Raw genomic sequence first — 20,928 nt, 5'->3', positions numbered from 1 at the left:
ACAAATGGAATTTCAAAACAAATAGCTTAATTAAAGCAGCTACGTGGCAACAGCAGAAATTCAGTTTTTGCTTGCGAGAAAATTCTTGAAATTTAGTGGTTTGTCTTCTTAGGATCTACAATCTCTTGAGCAAAACTTGTTTTTCCATCTCCTTGAGATTTTTGAGTCTTTAAAAGCATCACTCCACATTACACTGTGATCTGCTGATACTTAAGCATTGAGACTTATTTAGAGAAAATTTAGACATGATTTTTTAGCTAAGTTTCAGAATCAACATCTGTCCCATAGTGACCTAGACAACAGAGTTATATGAGGCATTAAAACAAGTGTCTGAATCAGGATTGAGAACAACAGATGTCATTTTTTGTGTAAACCTGAGGTTAGTAATTTAGACTATACTATTATGTTGCCCAGTATATTTTTTATTTAAATTATTCCCATTCCCATTTTTTGCAAGTGCTTTATATTTGACTGAAGAAAAAATGGCCTGAAGTCATGTCTCTAACCTTTACAGCTGTCTAAATGGCACTAGCTTTGTAATTTGCAATACAACATTAATATTACAAGGCAAATTTAAGTTATGCAAGGAAATGCAGCCATTGGTTGAAATTTAATCAGAAATTAAACACAAAATAGACATTATCAAATATGCTTTTTCTCAGGAAAGTCTTTTCGAGCTAAAAATAGATTATTTTAGTTGAGCTGGAGATTTGCAGTAACCCTGCAAAAGTTTGTAACACACTTGCTTAGCATAAGAAATAATAAGAATAATAATAAGAACAAGAATAAGAAAGTGACATGAAATGCTTTTTGAACCCTTTTGAAAATTTCAAAGTAATTGGAAATGCAGGACTTTATTTAATAATTATTGAAAGAAATTAGTATTAATAGCATGGTTTCAAGGCATCTTAACAGACTTTCCATAGCTTACTATTGCAAGTACCGTGAATAGAAATGTCACATATTTTAGTCCAAATGTGTATCTTATTTTAATGGTATGAAGTGTCACTTTTCTACTTTTGCAAAATCTTTATAGATATCAAAAATCTTTAATGATATAAAATATCCACCTTACAAAATGAAGCTTCAACACAAATTGTCTGATAAAATCATGCATAAGTTGTGTGGTAGAACTGTGTCACATATTTATTTTAATATATTGATATTATGGTACCTTCATGATAGCAATGGCTGTTTGTGAATAGTGTATTTTTATTATTTTAGTTCTGGCAATATAACATTTTACTGGAGTTCATGGCCAGATAAAATACAATTTCAAGATGCTTGTGGAGACCCTTCTAGATGCAGAATATTTAATAGACGATAAAAGGGATTGAATACACGAAAACAAGACAGTTAAGCAACTATTGGACAGTTTCACAGTAGATCTTGTGACGAGTTACTATGCTCTGAAAACAAATTAACCCAACAGAAAAATATTCAGATATCCTAAACTTATTACCAATTGAGTTGACTGTAATAGCTTTTTTTGGTATCTGATTGACTTGTAGGAAGGTGTAACATGTAACAACTGGTCTTTTGAAATAAAAATAAAAAACATACCATTTTAAAGTAAATGGCAAGTTTTTGATTAATGAAATATGAAAGACGGATAGAAAAAAGGCAAGGTGCTGTAACAAACCTTTGACAAGCTTGAGATCTGCTTTGTGAAATGTTCAATAGGATTTGAAGAGGATGTGATCATTAGCCATCTGCTCAGCAAAATTAAGTGGCTGTACTAAGCAGGATACTGCATTCTCTACAAATCTTTTTTTTGTTGGTTTTGAATGGCTGTGAAATGGCTGGATGAGTGTTTTTTTTCTTTGCCAGGTCCTGCTAAAAAAACTGAAAATAAACAAGATATCAGATTTTGCAAGTCTACAGTTAAAGTAGGGGAAAAGTGTAATATGGGATTTGTGGGAGTACAAGGTGGTAACCATAAAGTCTTTTCAAGTGTCACATGAGAAATGCATTTTTAGAAAAGTTAAACTTTTCATTGGTACCAGCATGGGGATTGCTTTTCAATATCTGAGAGAAAACATGGGCTACAGTATAAGGTCTAAATTAAGCTCAGAACTCATTGTACGATTATGATGATTTCAAGTACTGTTGCAGAACACTTGAAGCTCTCGGATGCTGTAGCCAAGACGTAAAGGTAAATGTTTGTCTTGGTTACTGGAGGGTGAAATGTGTTAAAAATATCCCTGTGTTTTTTTTGCCATTCCAAATATTAGAGAGTTAAATATTCAAAATGTTCTCTTTCATTGCTGAACAGTCAACTAATGAGACCACAAATATACAATATATCCAAATCAGAATGTGATTTACTGTAGCTAACATCTGCATTTTTATAAAATAAAGTAATAATATTAAGAAGATACTCCAGCTTTTGGACAGTTTTATTTGCACATTTTTAAGGATGACTTATTTATTTGACTGTACATTTAGCTGTTCAAGTTCAAGTTCAAGTTTATTGTCATTATACTCATACACAGGTACTCTATGGTATAATGAAATGCTATTTAGCTAGCTCTCAGATGGTAAGTAGTACAAAAAAACAATACAATTGTATAAGAAAAGAAAGACAGAGACAACAGGCAATGTGCAAAAACAACAACAGGCAATGTGCAAAAACAACAACAGGTAACAGGTAACGTGCAAAACAACATCAGTTGTACAAAATCATACATCAAGAGAATGAAATAAAGTAAATAAAATTATGGGGAGTGAACTTCTTGACATGTGAGGTAGGGGTAGATTTCAATGTGTGTTTGAGTTTTGATAAAGAGAGAGGTCACTGTAAGGGTTCAGATCATATGTGAATGATGCTGGGAGTTTAATAGTTCGATAGTGCAGGGGTAAAAACTGTCTCTGAGTCTGGTAGTCTGGGCCCAAATGCTCCTTTTTCCAGATGGTAGAGGGTCAAACAGTCTGTAGCTGGGGTATGTGGGGTCTTTGATGATGCTTAGAGCTTTCCTCAAGTACTGTCTGTCATAAATGTCCTGGATGGAAGGGAGAGCAACCCCAGTGATGGACTGGGCAGTTTTCACCACCCGCTGTAGAGCTTTGCGGTCAGCAGCACTGCAGTTGCCATACCACACTGTGATGCAACCTGTCAGTGTGCTTTCTGTAGTGCATATGTAAAAGTTAGGCTCTGGGGAGAAATCGTAGCCTTCTTCAACTGTCTTAGGAAGTACAGGTGCTGTTGCACTTTCTTAATCAGACAGGTGGTGTTGAGAGACCATGTGAGTTCCTCGGTGATATGGACGCCAAGGAATTTGAAGTTACTGACACTTTCCACTTTATTCCTGTTGATGTGGATAGGGGCATGACCGTTATGTAGTTTTCTGAAATCAACGATCAGCTCCTTGGTTTTGCTGATGTTGAGGGTGAGGTAATGTCTTCACACCATGTTGTAAGGAGATTGACTTCCTCCCTGTAGGCCCTCTCATCATTGTCTTCGATCAGACCTACAACTGTGGTGTCATCGGCAAACATGATGATAGAGTTGGTGTTATGTTTGGCCTTACAGTCGTGGGTGTACAGGGAATAAAGCACTGAACTAAGCACACAACCCTGGGGGACCCCAGTTTTCAGAGTTAGTGTGCCGGAGGTATGGTTTCCAAGCCTGACAGCCTGGGGTCTGCCTGTCCAGAATCCAGTTGCAGAGGGTGGTGTCAAGACTCAGTGCACTGGGTTTCTTGACTAATTTATCTGTAATGATGGTGTTAAAAGCTGAGCTTGTTTTTGAATAGTAGTCTTGCTTATGTGTTCTTTTTATCCAGATGGGATAGGGCAGTGTGTATGGCAATGGAGATTGCGTCATCTGTGGATCTGTTGGGCTGGTAGGCAAATTGGTACGGGTCCAGTGTGTCTGGAATGGTGTCCTTAATGTGCTTCATGACCAGCCTCTTGAAGCACTTCATGATAACAGGAGTTAGTGCCACTGGGTGATAGTCATTAAGGCGTGTCACTGTGTTTTTCTTCGGCGGCGGGATTAGATCTAGATATCAGTATAAATTCTATGAGGTTTCATTTAAATACCAATGTTTAACACAGTGAAATGTTAACAATGTTAAAACAATTCTTCAGACCTAAAGGATTTTGCTTACAAATGTGTCTTTGAACAAGAGAACAGTATTTATCCCATAGAGCGAAACAATGGAGGCTTGAGGTGCCAAGTACATCCTTAGTATAACAGTGGATCATACAGAGCTGGCTAATGGCATCAGCTTCTTTTTCTCATGTTTCTATTTAGCAAGAGCTGGCCCACCTTAAAACTGCCTGCTTGTTTTGACTGTCTTGGGAAGCTGGGTATCTCCTGACAGAAACAGCTGGGAGATCACTGGCTTGTAGCCATGCACATGGCAACTAAGGCTACGACACTAGACATGCTTGGAAGAGAAATAATACTCTTCTGGGTTCAGGAATAAAAAAGTGTAAAAGTATACAGTACTACAACGTGTACTAATGTATATTGGAATTGCTGTTATAGCAGGTACTATGCCCATGGAATGAAGCCACACTCCTAGAGCAACAAACGAAATGGCATGGCACAAGGAAACATTAAGGTCATTTGATCCTTTTGTGGAATTTTCAGTGGAAACATATGAATGGTTCTGTGCTTTTCTGTGTCAAAGTACATACCATCTTTTTTTCTTTGCAACATTTATCATCTTCATTAAGATCACATATCACTGTAAGAAGAGTAGTAATGGTATTAGTTATTGAAAAAATCAATTTCTCATTTTATCTGATACGATGATCAAAATCAAGTGGAGATGAATTATTAGTATTTTAATTTTTGGGTTATGTTTAGTAATTTGTATATCGCATTAGTATGAAAATATCCAAACTACCACTAGGTAAAACAACTGGAGCAGCACCTCATAATAAAGAAATAAAAATGTCTCTACATGCTAAAAAGCCCTTATTAGACTTATAATAATAATGTATTCTCAGAAAATTGTCATGGATTTCTCAGAACAAGGTAATTTCTTTCATTAAAAAAATGGAAAGGTTTCTGTAGTATGACTTTTTTTTTCTTCCCGAGTTGCAGGTGAAATGTCCATATTTTAGATGAAAGGATGGTAGAATGGATACAGGCCAAAAAGCGAAAAGTGCAAGAAAAACAAAATACAATAAGAAGTTCTAGAATTTGTTTTGATTCTATTTTAATTGATATGATTTAATGCAATTTTATTTCTTTCTTTTAGTTTCATCTGTAAACTACTGTATGCAATCATGAACACCCCCACAGTCCAATAAGTAACGTTGAAACCTACAGTACCTAGCCAGTCAGAGAATGGAGAAAATGTCCCTTGCTGCATTCGAGGAAACTTGGCTAGATAACATCAGTAAACAAGGCCTCGATAAAACCTAGATGTCTTAATATTAAAACTTTTTTAAGACAAGAACAATCTATTAAAAACACAACCAGGGAGTCCCTTCTGCTGGTATAAAACTACAGGTGAAACACTTGAAGAATGTGTAAAAATAAGGAACAGTGGTATTAAATGAGTTCACTTTATAAAATATATTGGGGATAGATTAAAGGTAATAGGTCTTGCTTCTTTCAGTTTATACGTTATTCTTTTGTAAGAGATAATCATTCTGTAAGGTTTAACTTTTTTTTCAGGTGTAATACCCAGTGGAAAGTAGGAGATCTAGTCAATAACTTCAGATACTACTGATGAAGTACTGCTATATTTTTATCCTGCAGTATCATACTAGGAAGATGCATACTGTATACTGTATGTGATATACAACAGATGTGACAAAGATTAAATAATAGCAGGTTAATGTACAGTATGTAATTGACATTATGGTTTTAAGTTAAATTCAGATGTTAATGTGTACCGTAAAGTCCTTTACTGAAAAAAATAGTTATTATGCTTTGCCTCGTTCCTTAGCCCTTGTAGGAAGTGCCTGAGACCTTAACTGACTTAAAGGAGATTGTCTCCTTGCTGCTTCTTCCTCCTGGCCTCATTTAGTTACACTGGATTGATTGTTTGTTGTCGAGGGTTACTGTGTTGCCGTGGACGATGTCTGACTGTATGCAGCTCACGCTAGCTCTTTGTAGGATTGGTTTTTATACGGTAAGATGTAAAGCTCTCATAAAATAGAAGTGAGGTGTGTGTGTGTGTGCGTATGTTTCAGAAATATATTTGCTGTATGTCCCTCAGTGAATTTTGTTGTTTTGTCGTTTTAAATCACATTGTAAAAACGGCACTTTGTCAATGAAAGGGCTTGTACTTCCCTTTTCCATAACGTGTTTACATCTTATTAAGGTGGAACGGCACTTTTGCATGTTAACTCTCGTCTTGGTTTAAAAAAAAATAAGTGCATGTTTTTTTGTGAAAAACGAGTGCTGTAAATAATTAATTTTATTTTATTTACACTTTTGTGTGCTGTATATTTATTTGAAAAACATTTATCCCCTTTAACTTGTTTTCTTTTCAAGAAAAAAAAACCTTTTCTTGCTTTAAGTAATTAGGATATTTTTAATAATACACTTTCATTCTCTGTTTCCAATCAAAAGATTAAACATCTATTGTTTATTTTTCTTAATTATTCATTTAAAATGTATCAGTATTTAGTAGTAAAATAATATAACCTCGTTTATAAGATGTCACCTTAAAAAATGAAAGACTAGGTTTCAAGGAGTGATAAAACACTTCGTATTCTGTAAGCAGACGGCAGGTGGTTACAAAGTCCATTTTGTAATCTATGCTACCGTGTTATATAGGTCAGGAGGTTTATGAAAAACGCTTTTTGTTTTTGTTGTTTGCTAAAAATCTTTCTCTTGTTTTAACCACAGCCTGTTTATACCACATTTCTGCTCTAACATTCTAACACAATTCTGTTAGTGAAGTGATATTGTGGCTCCTGCTACAGTGTATTTGGCAGTGACTACAAAACATAAAATATTTAGCATTCTGACATAACTGTGAATAACAATCACTTGGTGAATCCCCTTATCTTACTCGCATCTAGTAGTGTTTCTGGGGTGCTTGCTAGCTAGTGTGAACCTAACAAATATGACTCATCCCTTAAGTACTGCATGGATCACCCTTCCCATTTTGTCATTTCATTAATTTAATTTAATTTTACAAGAGAGTACCCTTCAAAACCAGAATTAGATGAGTAGTGAAGGTACGTTTTAAATATAACAAATGCACTGCTTTACAAATCGAATGAGTTTGAATCTCTGATAAATTGCATCTGGTTCATAGCTGTGGACACATTGCTAGGATTACACATTTACTAGTGGAGCAGACAGAGGTATGTTTTAGGTACATTTTATTGTGCATGTCTATTTACTGTAGGTTAAACAAAGCTGTTAACTTTGAGAACAGGTTCTGATAAAAAATATTATTAGGGTATTTAATTTTACAGTTCATATTGTGAAGGAAACTTGTAATACATGTTCTGTTACTGTTTTATGCTTTTGTAGCATTACTACAAAGGATACACAGGATATTTTTTTTCCTTTTATAGCACATTCTAGATACAGTATTTGAGAAAAAGGGACATATGTTAATATAAATAGGTTCTATACATTAACAGGGGACTGAGAGAGATGTTGCAACCCATACGATTGCCCTTCCTAAATTGTACCCAAAAGTTTTTTAAGAAAAAAATATTGGAAAAAATAATTGTTCTGTCTACAGCAGAATGCAAACTAGGACCCTTAATGGAATCTATTGCCCTACCAGCTATTAAGTTATTTTGCTACAACCTTTGAGGCGTAATGACTATGTAGCATGTAAAACACAAGATAGGAGACCATTTGGCCATCTAGCTCATTTGGTTGCCAGTAACTAGGTAAATTGAGTTCCTCATTTGGCTGTTTCATGAAAGAAAAAGATAAACTGAGTAGCTTGTTCTCTCGGTGTTAAATGCATTTCGCCTTAGTTTCCATTGTGTTCCATTGGTATGCTTGCTGTTTCTGGAAAATCACCTTAAAAGATGAAAATATTCTTAAGGATTGAGTTACAGGTAAACAACCTAAGTCAGTTATATTTGTGTACCAGAAAAGCAGATGTGCTTAATTTTCCTAAAGTATGGCACTTTCAATCTGGATTTGTGTTTTTGATATTGGATTCGTTTTTTTATAATCTGGGAAGATGTTCAGTTGTGGTATTTACAAATTTCACGATTTTTAGTAGGACATTTGCAGTGAAACTTTTTTCTTCTGGTTTCTTGCCTCTTTTGGAGACTCTGGCTGTCATCTTAGCCACATTGTGTATTTTTCATCACTCTCAATGTCACAAGGAACTGATTGGAGTGAGGATGGTGGCTGTCAGCTGACTGTATTCAACTTGGCAAAGACTTACAGTTCATCACATTTACAAGGTAATGATTACAATTATTCTTGTTTATAGCTGTTGGATGACCTCTGCAGAAATAACATTGTAACCCAGTTTCACTGTACACCCTATATAGAAAAAAGTTATAAATCCATTAAACAGAAAATAAAATGACAAAATATAAAGGTGGTCCATGAAGTATATTATGGGTTATAGAGACATACTGTAAGATATGTAAAAAATCTCTAGATGATGTTGAAGCTACAAGGGGATTTTGATGGTATCCAAAAAATACTTCTTTTCCACGTTATGAGAGGAAAACTTTAGGGGGAAGAACAGTAGCACTGTTCTTAATACATTTGGATGATAGCTTGGGCTCTCTGCTTTCAAACTCACACCCAGTTCTCAACTCACTGAACTTGATCAGTTTTCTAGCTTCAGGATCACATACAATATAGTATAACCCACCAGCACATATATGATTTTAGCAGGGAACACCATAACCCTTTTGTATTATGACCCTATGTATTTTTTATTCTTTACAATGTGCACTACAGCATTTCTGTGGAGTTTAGAAAGTCCCTCACAACAGTACTATTAATATATTTGTTTTTCATAATGAAGAGTTATAGTATTTAAGGGAGTGCCTTTAACTGCTTTTTCTGACACCAGGTCACCAAAATACCTGTCACTGCCAGTGCAGTTAAAGCCTGAAATTCATGACAGCAAAGCCATATTTATACATTTTTGCTGATTTTCATTCTAGCCCTTGAAACTGATACGATGCTAAGCAGTGTGAGAATAACAGCAAAAAATGACATTGAAATCCTGTAATGTACATATTCCCCTAGTAGAAGAAAAAGTGTGCATAACCCCTGGTGGATTTCTTTATTGATATTAATGATGAAGAATCATAGTTGGTTCTGCCTTGTTAATTTTGCTGGAGTTATATCTGGTTTTGATATTTCTGTACAGACAGCCCCTGTCAAATGCTCACAATTCAAAAACAGTCAACTGGCAGCTTTACGGGTTTGTGAGTTTGTTCTTAGGGGAAAATCTTACACTATATGTTGTTGGGATTTACTGTATGTGACCTGGTAAATATAACTATTGTACTTTTTTTTTTCTATGAACAAGTTTATAATCAAGGATATTGAAATAACTTGTTCACATGATAAGTGTAACTTGTGAAATGTGTGTAGAGCGTGTACTGTTTCTGCATTACGTAGATGTATTATCTACTAATGTACGTATTGATTGTGAAGATTGGATTTTCATGCAATTAAAAAAATTACTTACACTTTTAAATGCCTGACTTTAAAGTAGTCTTCAATACCCTAATTTATTTCAACATAGTACAACTTGAAATTGGAGAGTCCTTTGTACTCTTACAAACAGCTACCAAGTTCTGTGCACAAGTGTGTTACATTCTGTTGTAAATCTAAAAGCAAGAACACTCATTCTAAATAGCATGTTCTCTATCACTGTGACCAAACAACTTCACAGATTTTAATTTTCTTTAATAGTCTAGAACTAATAGTCACTATTCAGCACTTATAGAAGTTATTTGTGATCTTATTTAAAAAAATATACTCCTGCATTCCATTTCAAGCCAGAACATGTTTGGTTTCTGCCTTGGAATACATTATGAAATATTCACAGTTATGATGTTGTGGTCTCTGTGGTTGCACACTTATACCATATGTTATCATGCATACTTATGTATTTGTACTGATATTTGAATAAACTAATCATGAACTTAAGAGATCACATACATTTTCCATTATAATTCAGGAGAGCTTTAAATTTTTCCTGTTTCTAAATTATTGCCTGGTGTGCAATGTCGGGTACTATGCTGTAGATAAGCACAAAGTGGGCTTTCTCAGTGCTTCATATTAGTAGAAATTGTTTCGATTTTTTTCTCTTTTTTAATCTTGATGCCAGCTCAAAAAGTCGGTGATTATCTGGTAACTGTCTTTGGATGAATATTTCTTTATTGCTCCTGACTTCAGACATTAAATTGCAGTAGGTGATTCTTTCCCTTTCAAAAAATTTGAATTCAGATTGTTCATCTTTTGTCCATCCTTTGATGTAGCTGTTTTCTGTTTTTTGACTTGTAGTAGACACCTGCTCTATATGATGTATTACATAGAAGTTTCATATTTAAACTGGACTTTGTCATGGGACATATTGAAGTTAAAAATCACTAATCACATCTGTGTTGTGCTGTGCTGATAGCCTTTTTTCCTAATCTGAGTCTTTGAGTCTAAACATAGACACTTTGTTGCATATAGTATTATATAAAAAGTTTAACCTTGTTTATATTGCCCACACAATACATACTAGAAACAGAGGGAATGTCTTCTTAAGGATATTACTGTATGTATCTTTTTAAAGAGTTTTTGCTGCCTGATTAGGGGAAATGTGACCTAAATATTAAAACATGCAAGATACATAATCACTCTGAGTCTGTAATGTGTCTTGAGATATAAATAGTTGCTGCTGCGAATGCTGTATAATGGATGTTTGGTGCAAGGAGTTTGTCCTGCTCATTAAGTCTTTTCAGGTCTTTAATTGCTGTGGCAATGATGTGTAAAATTGCAGTTTAGGATTTCTATCTTTAGCATTTCCATTCTGACATTTGGAAAACTTGTGCATTTGTTGTGTTTCCCCTCTTTTTTAAAAAGGCCATTGAACATTGTGCTTTATGCATCATTATTTAACCTGTTTATGTTCTCATGTGATGAATGGATAAATCGGTGTCCTCTGATACAGCTGACTGACTTCCTGTGCTAGTAGTTAGCCTACTGTAGCTGTCCAGGGCAAGAATGATTTTAAACAGCAGAGAATGAAAGCAGTTGAACGGTTTTTGCTTCAAAAAAGAAATTACTCCCAGTAATGCACTGTAGGCCAACATAGATTGTTTTTACAGTTTGTATTATGTCTAACACAATCCTTGATTGTGTCAAAAAAATAACAACAGCAAACCGGTATAGTGAAACGCTGCTCACAGAATTCAGCAGATTTGCAATATATGATGATTGCATGAATAGTTTAGATTCCAGCTGTTGTAGAGCTATTGGTTTGCAGAAGAATCAATCATTCAGAGAAATACTTATTTTAATGATGAGTGCCATTGATAACAGAAACTATTAAAACCAGTCAGTTACTATAGAAATACTGTACAATAACGGTTTGACCATTTGAGCACCAGCATTCATACCTCTACCTTCTCCCCTGGCACCAGGGGTGGGGGGGTTCTCAGCGCAGAGCAGCTTTTTAGCCATGGTGAGACCAGCCACACATATCTGTTCCTATTGCTTTGAGAGACCAAGAGACCATTTAAAAAGAATACTAGATGAGAGTGAGGAATATTATTGTTTAAAATAGTGAATGACGAAGAGGAAGCCGGTTCCCAAAACACGTATGATGAATTTGTCGGTGATTACTGAACCAGGGGTATTGGAAATCTTTTTGCAGTAGTCATGATATTGCCACTAAAGGACAGGCTTGTTCTAAGAATGAAAACTGATTCTGTTTCTGAAAAGGTTTCTTTTCTAACAGAATGTTTTAAACTACAGCCTTTGGTTTGTGCTTTTAGACAAAAGGAACTAGATGGTGGGTAGGGTTAGATGAAATTTTACTGTGTCTGAAACTTCTGTCTTTTCCTTAAGCCTACATACACCTGAGTGTATGTTCTTCTCCATCATGGTGCGTTATCTATTTATACTGACTGGTTTGCAATGTGGTTCTTCTTTCTTCCTGGCCAGATTTCTAAGCTGATCAATCATGAGATTTTACTGAGCACCAAGGTGGGGGAACTGCTGATGTGTTCTTCCAGAGTCACTAATAGATGTGGTTCTGGAGAGGCAATTGTTTGAGTGAGCACATCACTTGTGACACTTTCTTATTGTGAGTTTTACTATAAAGACTTGTCCTCTGGGTCACATATAAAATAAAGTTTACAAATTTGATTACTTTGAAATAATATAATATGTCTTTTCTCTTTTAAAAGTGCAATTTTTGCACAGGTGTTGTCTTTTGAAATACGGAAACTGAAGTTTCAAACAGAGTCTTCAAATGTGTAGCCTGTGTTGTATGGGTGATGTGCCATACCGTTCCTTTAAACACAGGCCATAGTCAGCCCTTTGCTTTTCATCAAATATCAAAGTAAATTATTCATTAATTACTGGACTGAGAGTTGCAGGTAGTCAATGATAATGATATACTGTATCTCAATAAATTTACCATCTTTAAAAGTTTAGGATTAAATACAGATCCTAGTTTTCTTTGCATTATTTTCAGAGACGTTTGTCAGAAAAACCACTTTGTAGTTTATACTTCCCTAGAGACTTTGTATTAGAGATTAATCTTCATTGTTCTGATAGACATGTGACAAAGTGCTGCATGGAGAACAATTTTCAATTAATCTGTTAAGTGTAACCAACATATTCAATACTGGGACTGAAACAGAAAAGAGATTAAATCAATGTATGGTGGAGTATCACATTATTTCTGTATTGTTTTTAAATGGTTAGGGGGCTTACCAGAAATAGAGTGCTTCTTTCCTGCTATTTCAAGGCATATTGACAAATACATTTGTGGTTAAGTAGACTACTGCCAATTATAACAAGTATGGTGTATGGTACACTGTTAATACAGTTCTTATTGTATCACTGATAGCAGATTTGACTATCAGTAACTTCTTAGCCTAGTGACAGGTTTCAGTTGTGTTTGACAATGAATGATTGTCTGATTTGACTGCAGGGTGAACAAGTTCACATTAGTGCTATACTGTAGCTATAGATGAACAATAGAAGTGATGAGATTGTTTTAATGTGTTGTATGTCAAATTTTGTTACAGTTATTGATATTTAATACCTTTCATTGTTCGACGGTTATTTTAAAACAATCATTTTGTATAGTTAAAATATTAAAATATTTTTAAAAAAATTTAAATATTAAGTCTTAGCTTAAGTTGTACTTCTGACTTAAACAGGTGTCTGTAATCCTCAAGTAGTATTACTTGTGGTGTGGTGATAATTGCTTTCAGACTGCCCTTGTCTTTATTTGGTTGTGTCTCACTGTTTATAGAAAAGTTGAAAATATGGATTTCTAATTGTTTAGGAATTAGAAGTTGTAATGCAATATATTTTAGTGTAAACCTAAGTTTGGTCTTAGTGGTAGTAACTGGACTGGACACAAATCATGACATAAACATACATACTCACACCAAGGCCAGTATTCCCAGAAGCCGATGAACATACCTCTATGTCTTTGGACTGTGGGAGGAAATCAGAGCACATGGGGAGAACATTCGAACGCCATGCAGATCGCATTCAAAGAAATAAATCCCAGGCTCAAGTTCTGCAATGCTAACCACTATGTCACGGTGCTTCCCTTCACTGAAATTACTGTATAAAAATGAACATTGTTCTAGCTGTTTGTCCTGCATATAATAAGTCCTTAAGTCTTAAGCTGCTTAATAAAAGTGATAAACAATTTCATAGTCACAGTATATTAACAATGTGTTCTTTATTCACCTGGATTATGCGGTAAACACTTTGGGATTAGTTAACTACATGTATTTAACGTTAAGAAATGACTGACTTTCCCCCTTTTCTCTTATTTACCTTTTCATTTTAAGCAAACACATTATAACTAACCAGAGGGACCAAACTGACCTTTTGCCTGACACTTTAAGTTTATAGCTAACCAGTATTTGTACTGTAAGAAGCTTATGTATTACACAAGATATTTAAAGAGACCAGCAGCAACTATCTGAAATGATTTTAATGCCTCTCAGAGCTGGCACCCTGGGTTCAATTACCAGGGTGCTGTCTGCATGGAATATGTATGTTCTCCCTGTGTTCATGTGGGTTTCCCTCCAGGTGCTCTAGTTTCCTCGCACATTACAAATACATACTGGTTGGTTAATTGACTTCTGGGAAAACTGGCCTTAATTTGTATGTGTGTGTGTCCTCCTATTGGGAGGGTGTATCATGGGCTTGTGCCCATTGCTTGCTGGGTTAGGCTCCCTATTGGCTCTTCTGCAGTGCTGAATCTAAAGTGGTTAGAACATGGATAGATGAATGGATTCTGTAATTCTTGAGAATGGTCGAAAAAGATCTTTTGTTATGTAAATGATATACCCAGATTATTTTCACATTGCAGTGACGACATGGACTTCCATAACTAAGCCCTCAAAATGCACTGTTTTTTCAGAGAGCATACCCAACATGTTATTGACAGGTCTCTCTCCTGAGCCAAAAATAGCCCTTGGATTATCAACCCAATTAAGAACTCCCAGACTCAAAACAGCATTCCATTAGTGCTTCCCTACCACTCTACCACCCTTTCTGTTCCTAGGACCATCAGTGACAATTTCCTCGATCTTACAGGATGACCTCTCCACTGGTACCCTCTTTACTGAATGCCGCATCATCTCACAACATTGACCACCCAATCTGTGCAAAAACTTCTTGTTCAGAGCTCCCTTGACTGCCTACAGCAACCATCCACACCAGAATATACAATATATCCATTACTATGCACACTCAAGCCCCCCTGGACAATTCTTTGTCATTCAGATGACATCATGTATTTTTAGCAACCTCATTTACTGCCTCTCTGATGTCGTAGTGTGTTTAGAAAGACAAAGTACCCAACTGTTTACATTGGTGAGACAGGAGTAGGAATGACAGACTGTTCCACGGAACGCAGTGAGGATCAAAGATCTCTCCAACCCGATAATTCTCAATTTCACCTCTAATGGAAACAATCTCTCTGATCTTTCCATCTGCGTCCTCACAGAGGGATTTCGGAACTCCTGTCGCAGAAAGACATCCAAATCCAAAATTATCCCGAAACTTGGATCACACACCTCTCAATAACAGACTCATCTTCTTCTAATGCTCTCTATTCTTTTCACACCCCTCTTCCTCTTCTCCATGAGATTGACCACTCATTCTATCCAGATTCATGCCCATTTCCTCCTTACTCCCTCCCCTTCTTAACTGCTCTTGTCTTTTGTTCTCCTATGTCTTGTTAATCTGCTACTTTCTACCCCACACCTGAAGAAGGCTTCACAGCCTTCACGTTGTTTCTTTTCATTACTGCACCTTTCATTATGGAAGGAACCTTTACCTGTTCAATTTCACATTTATATGAGAGTGTGAGAACTTGCAGGATTGTAAAATAAGCAGTGTAAAATACAATTAACTATTTCTGAAGAATAAGACTAATCCACATGTGCAGAGCATATATATTAGTAGAATAGAATTACTATACAAACAGAGTGGAGAGCAATGGCAAAGAACATGAGCTATGAGTTCACATTAGACGACTTGACTACAGTAAATAAACTAATTGGTTCTATACTGAAAATTCCCTGAAGATATTCCTGTAGGCTCATGTATTGATAAGCAGTGACTTTCAGCAAGACAAAATCTCAGCAAAGTACAAATGTTAGGATGTTAGGATAAAACATGTGCTCTGATGTTAGTACAGATGCAGCCATTCAAAACAAGCGGGCGATACCGCGTTAAAACGCTGTGCGCTTGTCGCGGTATAACTCAAGTTATCGTATAATACCGTATTAATACCGTATATTCTTGCATAATACCACATGGTACCGCAAGTAAAATAATAGTATCCGGAATTTCCGCAAGGTGGAGCTAATAAAGCTCAACCTCTCATGTACAGCATTTGAGCTGTTGCCATCAAAGTCTTTACCGAAGATATTACTAATAGTATTAATAATGAATGACCTTGGACAAGTTGTAAACTCAAAGTATTACCCTGGTCCACATTCTTTGTAACCGTCTTTGTAAATGAAAATATTTTATTTTTTCATTGACCGTCTTTGTAAATGGAAAGACTTTATTTTTTTCATTAACAACAGGTAACACCACAGCATTTTGTTGATCCAATCAAGCATTTGTTTCCAATCATGCAAAGTAATTTTTGAGAATCTCCGATTCACCATGCCTTTCACATGCTCATAAAAGATATTGATTTAGGAACATAAACATATTACTGTATGTAAACTGTACTATATATGTATATGTATATTTAATGTATTTACTGTTCACATTTTAGTATTGGATATTTATATGGAATTTTACCACTGAAGGGAAATTTAGCAAAAAAAGAATAGGAGCATAACGCATGTGAAGGTCATAAACAATATTAATTTTGGAACATAAACATACAGTATTATGTAAACTGTATATGGCTGGTCTCGGTACTTTAAAGAAAAAATACACACCAGTATTCCATTTCTCCCTAAACATTTTAAGCATCAAAGTCTTTAACTAACATGTGAAATAACATGTGTATACAGTACTCTTTGAGAAAAGTGGTAGTTTTAAGCTTTTCTGCAAATATGCTCTATACTGGAGTAAACAAGGATACTTTTAGAATTTAATTAATAGGGAATATAATATGGAATTGCGTATCTAAAGAAATTAATAACGATATAATTATATTCATGTACTGCAACACGAACAGTAGTATATACTTTACACATACAATATCTATTGATATTTCACCACTCGTCATGTGACCGTGCGACTGGCGTGATGGTCTAAGTGCCTGACTTATAAGAGAGAGGTTGGCTGTTCAAATCCAGCTAGCGCCACGAATTTTCTTTTAACAAACATTTCTTTGAAAAAATAAAATAGTAATATTCTGGACAATTAATTGACTTTTTTATATTTCTAAATATCACACAATGTTCGAATCTAAGTAATTTTTTAATAACAACGAATAGTCACCGTCTTTCCCTCTGATACCGGTTCCTGCTTCTATCGTGTGGGGATCCCTTTAGATCTCCCTTCAGATTTAAGAGGTTATTAATAATATCTTCGGTGTCACATCTTCCCAGTTTAGCTGATCTTTTGCTGCCTACGCATGCTTACATAGCTCCCTGGGTAGACTATCACAAAGCTTTAGAGAACCTAACATTTAAATTATCAACAAATTGTAAATATGACGTTGGCGTTATTAATTTTTCACTTGAGTGTATGGAGGAGTGTCAGCTGTCAATGAGAGCAGACCCCCCCTCTTAGGCTGGGCAAACGCTTTTTTTTAATTTTTAAAAAAGAAATAAAGGGGAGTAAAAAAAACTCACTTTTTCATTGACAAAAAGTAACGCCGCACACTGTTGTTTAAAGCACCACGTTTCTTCCTGTTAAAAAGAGGCTGTATGCGTTACAATATAAACATTTACTGTCAAACTTTAAATCAACAATTGATTTAAAGATTATCTGTCAAAGTGCAATAAAATACAATATTGTTGTTGTTATTGTTCTTTTTATCTTGTAAAGCTTTTTGAGAACCCCCCCTTAAAGGCGCTATATAAAGGCTTTTATATAAAGGCGCTATATAAAGGTGCTGATACTTATGGAATGTGTTTTCTTTCTTCTTTTTTTCAGCATGGAATAAACCTATTACTTGATTCTTATGGAAGCCCGTTTCCGCCAGGGATTAAAAAAAAACACACTTTTTCATTGACAAAAAGTAACGCCACACTCTCTTGTTTAAAGCACCATGTCTCTTCCCGTTAAAAAGAGGAGACACCTTAAACTTTAACTCTTCAGTTCACAGCGAAATTTCACCATAGTTTTATGTGGAGGCTGTGAACATTTTCACAAGTCGTGGTCTTTAAAATGCATTTGGTTTGAAGGCTTTCTGTGTTTCCCCTCCAAAGATATGGACAGAAGAATATTCGAGCGTGGTCAAAAAGCGTGGTTTTTATGGTCTGTAGCTTAAATCCTGCTTAATTAAAAATTAGACACAAAAAGAGTATTATTGGACAATGTTGTGATGCTAAAAAAATCTAAATATCTCAGGTTCATTTGTTATTTGACAAAATGAGTCAGTTTGTGGACCTGTTTGAATATGCTTTTTGAGCAAAAGCAGGTCTTTGTTTTGCTCACTAAGTTTGTTTTGAAAAGCTTTGTGAGTTAGTTTGTCACATTTTTGTATTTATAAGCCTGACTGGATATTCCCCCACTGGCGTACAAGTATGACTTCCTAGGCCATTGTTTGTTGGATTAATAACATTGTGTTCATTGTAAAACAAGGAAAAAAGAAAGCACTATACCAGGATATCTGAAACCATAGGGACTAAGAGATTGTATAAAAGCAATCCCTTTTGTGTTTATTTCACCTTTTAGTACAGTGGTTTTATGTTTCTGTTTCTGCAGTTAATGGTCAAACTGAACTAAAATACTTCATAATTTGAAATTATCCTCAAATTGTTCTGTAGTCCTGTGTACATTATGTGAAGCTACCTCTGTATTGAACAGCGCTGCCCAAAGATAAAAGCATAAAGAGGTTGTATTTTGTCTTGAAATATCCAGTATATAAGTTTATTTTCAACTCCGATCCTGCAGAGCCTAGGTCTATTAAAATCAACAGTACTTCTTCTTGAGTGCTAAGGATATTTTGGCAGATCATCTCCAAATCAATTCCTTTAAAATCATTTACAACTGATCATAAGCAAACTCTTTTACGCCTTTAGAAGTTGGTGATTTAAAAGTAACTCTTTTGGAGTTCTTCATGAACATAGCTGAAGATGCTTATTATATTGGGTTTTCTGTGGACTCCCTGGCAGTTACATAGATGAATTACAGATGGTCATCATAAACCATGTCATGTTAAACCTCAGTATTATCAAGTATGTCTTAAGGTTTTGAAACAAGCCTTGTTCACTGCATAAACCTTCTGTATCTTAAATAGATTTTTGAGGAAATTACTACAAATTAAGCAGTGCTATTGAAAATAAAACATTTCAGGTGAGTCAGACTAAATAACGGGTTTTTAATCACAACAACATCAATAATAACTTTAATTTATAAAGTCCCTTTCCAAACCCAAAGATGCTGTACATAATAATAAAATTAAAATAAAAGTAAATACAATAAAACAAAAATATACAAGACAAACTAAAAGATAATCAGACATACTGTAGTCCCTAGTAATAATGTGTGTTTTGAGTTTAGATGTAAAAATAACCAAAGAACCTGCTTCTTAAAGAAATGCAGTAAGGGCATTCCATAAAAATGTAGTAGTGACAGAAAAAGCACAGCCACCAGTAGTCCAAGGTACAGTGAGCCTTAATTGACCGGAACCTACAGAAAGGAATGTACACATGAAGGAGTTCAGAAATGTTTGATGGATCCAGGTTATTCAGAGCCTTATTAGTCAATAATAAGATCTCACATTGAATACATGACTTTATAGACAATCAATGAAGAAATATGAAAGTAGGATTAATATGCTGCCATTGTCTGGAGTGAGTTAGAAGGCTATCTGCAGAGTTTTGGAAATCATTGCAACTGATGAAAGTGTTAGGGAGCCCATAGAGCAAAGAGCTGCAGAAATGAAGCCTTGATATTATAAATGCATGCATCAAGCGCTCGGCATTGGACTTAAGACATTTGAAATTGCTTAATGCAGGCAATATTTCTAAGGTGAAAAAAAAAAAAATTTTTCACATGGGGCTCAAAGACAGAAGAGGATCACATATGATTTCCAAATTCCGGACTAGGGCTCATGACTGAAGCCATCCGCCATTACTGTGGAAAAAGTTTCACAGCTTTATTTCACTGCCTACCTTTCACTCCCTACCAGTAGAATTTCTGTTTTGTCACTATTTAGCTTTAAGGAATGCTTTTGTGTATTTTAGCTAAATATAAGCATACCAAAGACAGAAGCTACAAGAAAATCTTTACAGTTGTGTCCTCCAAAAATATGGTATTTCCTTTACCTATTTTTTCCAGTTCTTCCTTTAATTCAATTGAATATTTCTAAAGTGAAATATTTGTCTTTTTGGGGTTTATCTAAATATGACTTTCTAACAGTGATGTAAGATTCTTTCCCAAAGCCTAAAATGCTCTGCTTGTGCATCATTTCACACATAAATACTCTCCCTTGCAACACTTGTTAAAGCAATAGTATAGTATATAGAGAGAGCAATATTAATACAGCTTACTTAGTGAACATATCAGTCTGTTTTTTTTAATAAAAAAGTGGCTAGGACAAAAAGTTGTCAAATCAAATAAATATGATAATATCTAATAAATAACTGGCTGAATAACTATATTATTTATGTGACCATGTGCAGTATGAATTCACACAATAAAAGAAAACCATATGTTTTTTTGAGAGTGTGGATTATATATATATTATATAGTATATATTAGATATAGTATATATTCATTATCTAAGTTACTGTAAAGAATATAACATTCAGTATACAGTTAGCAAATATTACAGAAGTGATGTAGTCTGGCTAGTACATGTTTGTGAGTTGTGTAATTTATTTGTCAGTAGTATCTCAAGATGCTCAATCTGTTTGTTTTTACTAGGAGACCATCATTTACTTTATAAATCTTAGTATTGAAAAACATTTAGGGTTAGTGCTAAAGGTTATTGTCTGTGCCATACTATTGACTTTGCATTTTAACAATAGGGGTGCTCACAAAACTGTACTGGATGGGCCTTGAGAATAAATGCTCCATTGCCCCACTGAAAATATAATTTTAATGGATATTATATCCGTCTCTGAGCAAAACTACCGTGACGTCACCTTCAGCCATGCCTGAGT

General features: G+C 35.0%; 1 protein-coding gene across 2 annotated transcripts in view; it reads left to right on the top strand.

Moving 5' to 3' along the window:
* Nucleotides 1–20,928, top strand: part of LOC148837763 (ADP-ribosylation factor-like protein 15) — a 220,316-nt gene that overhangs the window by 13,337 nt on the left and 186,051 nt on the right. Inside the window, exon 1 of one of the 2 annotated variants that reach the window (XM_088911294.1) lies at nucleotides 6,045–6,098. The exons of the other annotated variant lie outside the window; for it this stretch is intronic. Within the exon in view, the coding sequence (XP_088767420.1) occupies nucleotides 6,045–6,098 (54 nt within the window). Of the gene's footprint in view, nucleotides 1–6,044; nucleotides 6,099–20,928 lie in introns of those variants that run through there. 2 annotated transcript variants of the gene reach the window in all.

Source organism: Atractosteus spatula, chromosome 3 (genome assembly GCF_055471065.1).
Source record: "Atractosteus spatula isolate fAtrSpa1 chromosome 3, fAtrSpa1.hap1, whole genome shotgun sequence".
Classification (NCBI taxonomy): Eukaryota; Metazoa; Chordata; class Actinopteri; order Semionotiformes; family Lepisosteidae; genus Atractosteus; species Atractosteus spatula.
This window is presented reverse-complemented; position numbering and strand designations above follow the sequence as displayed.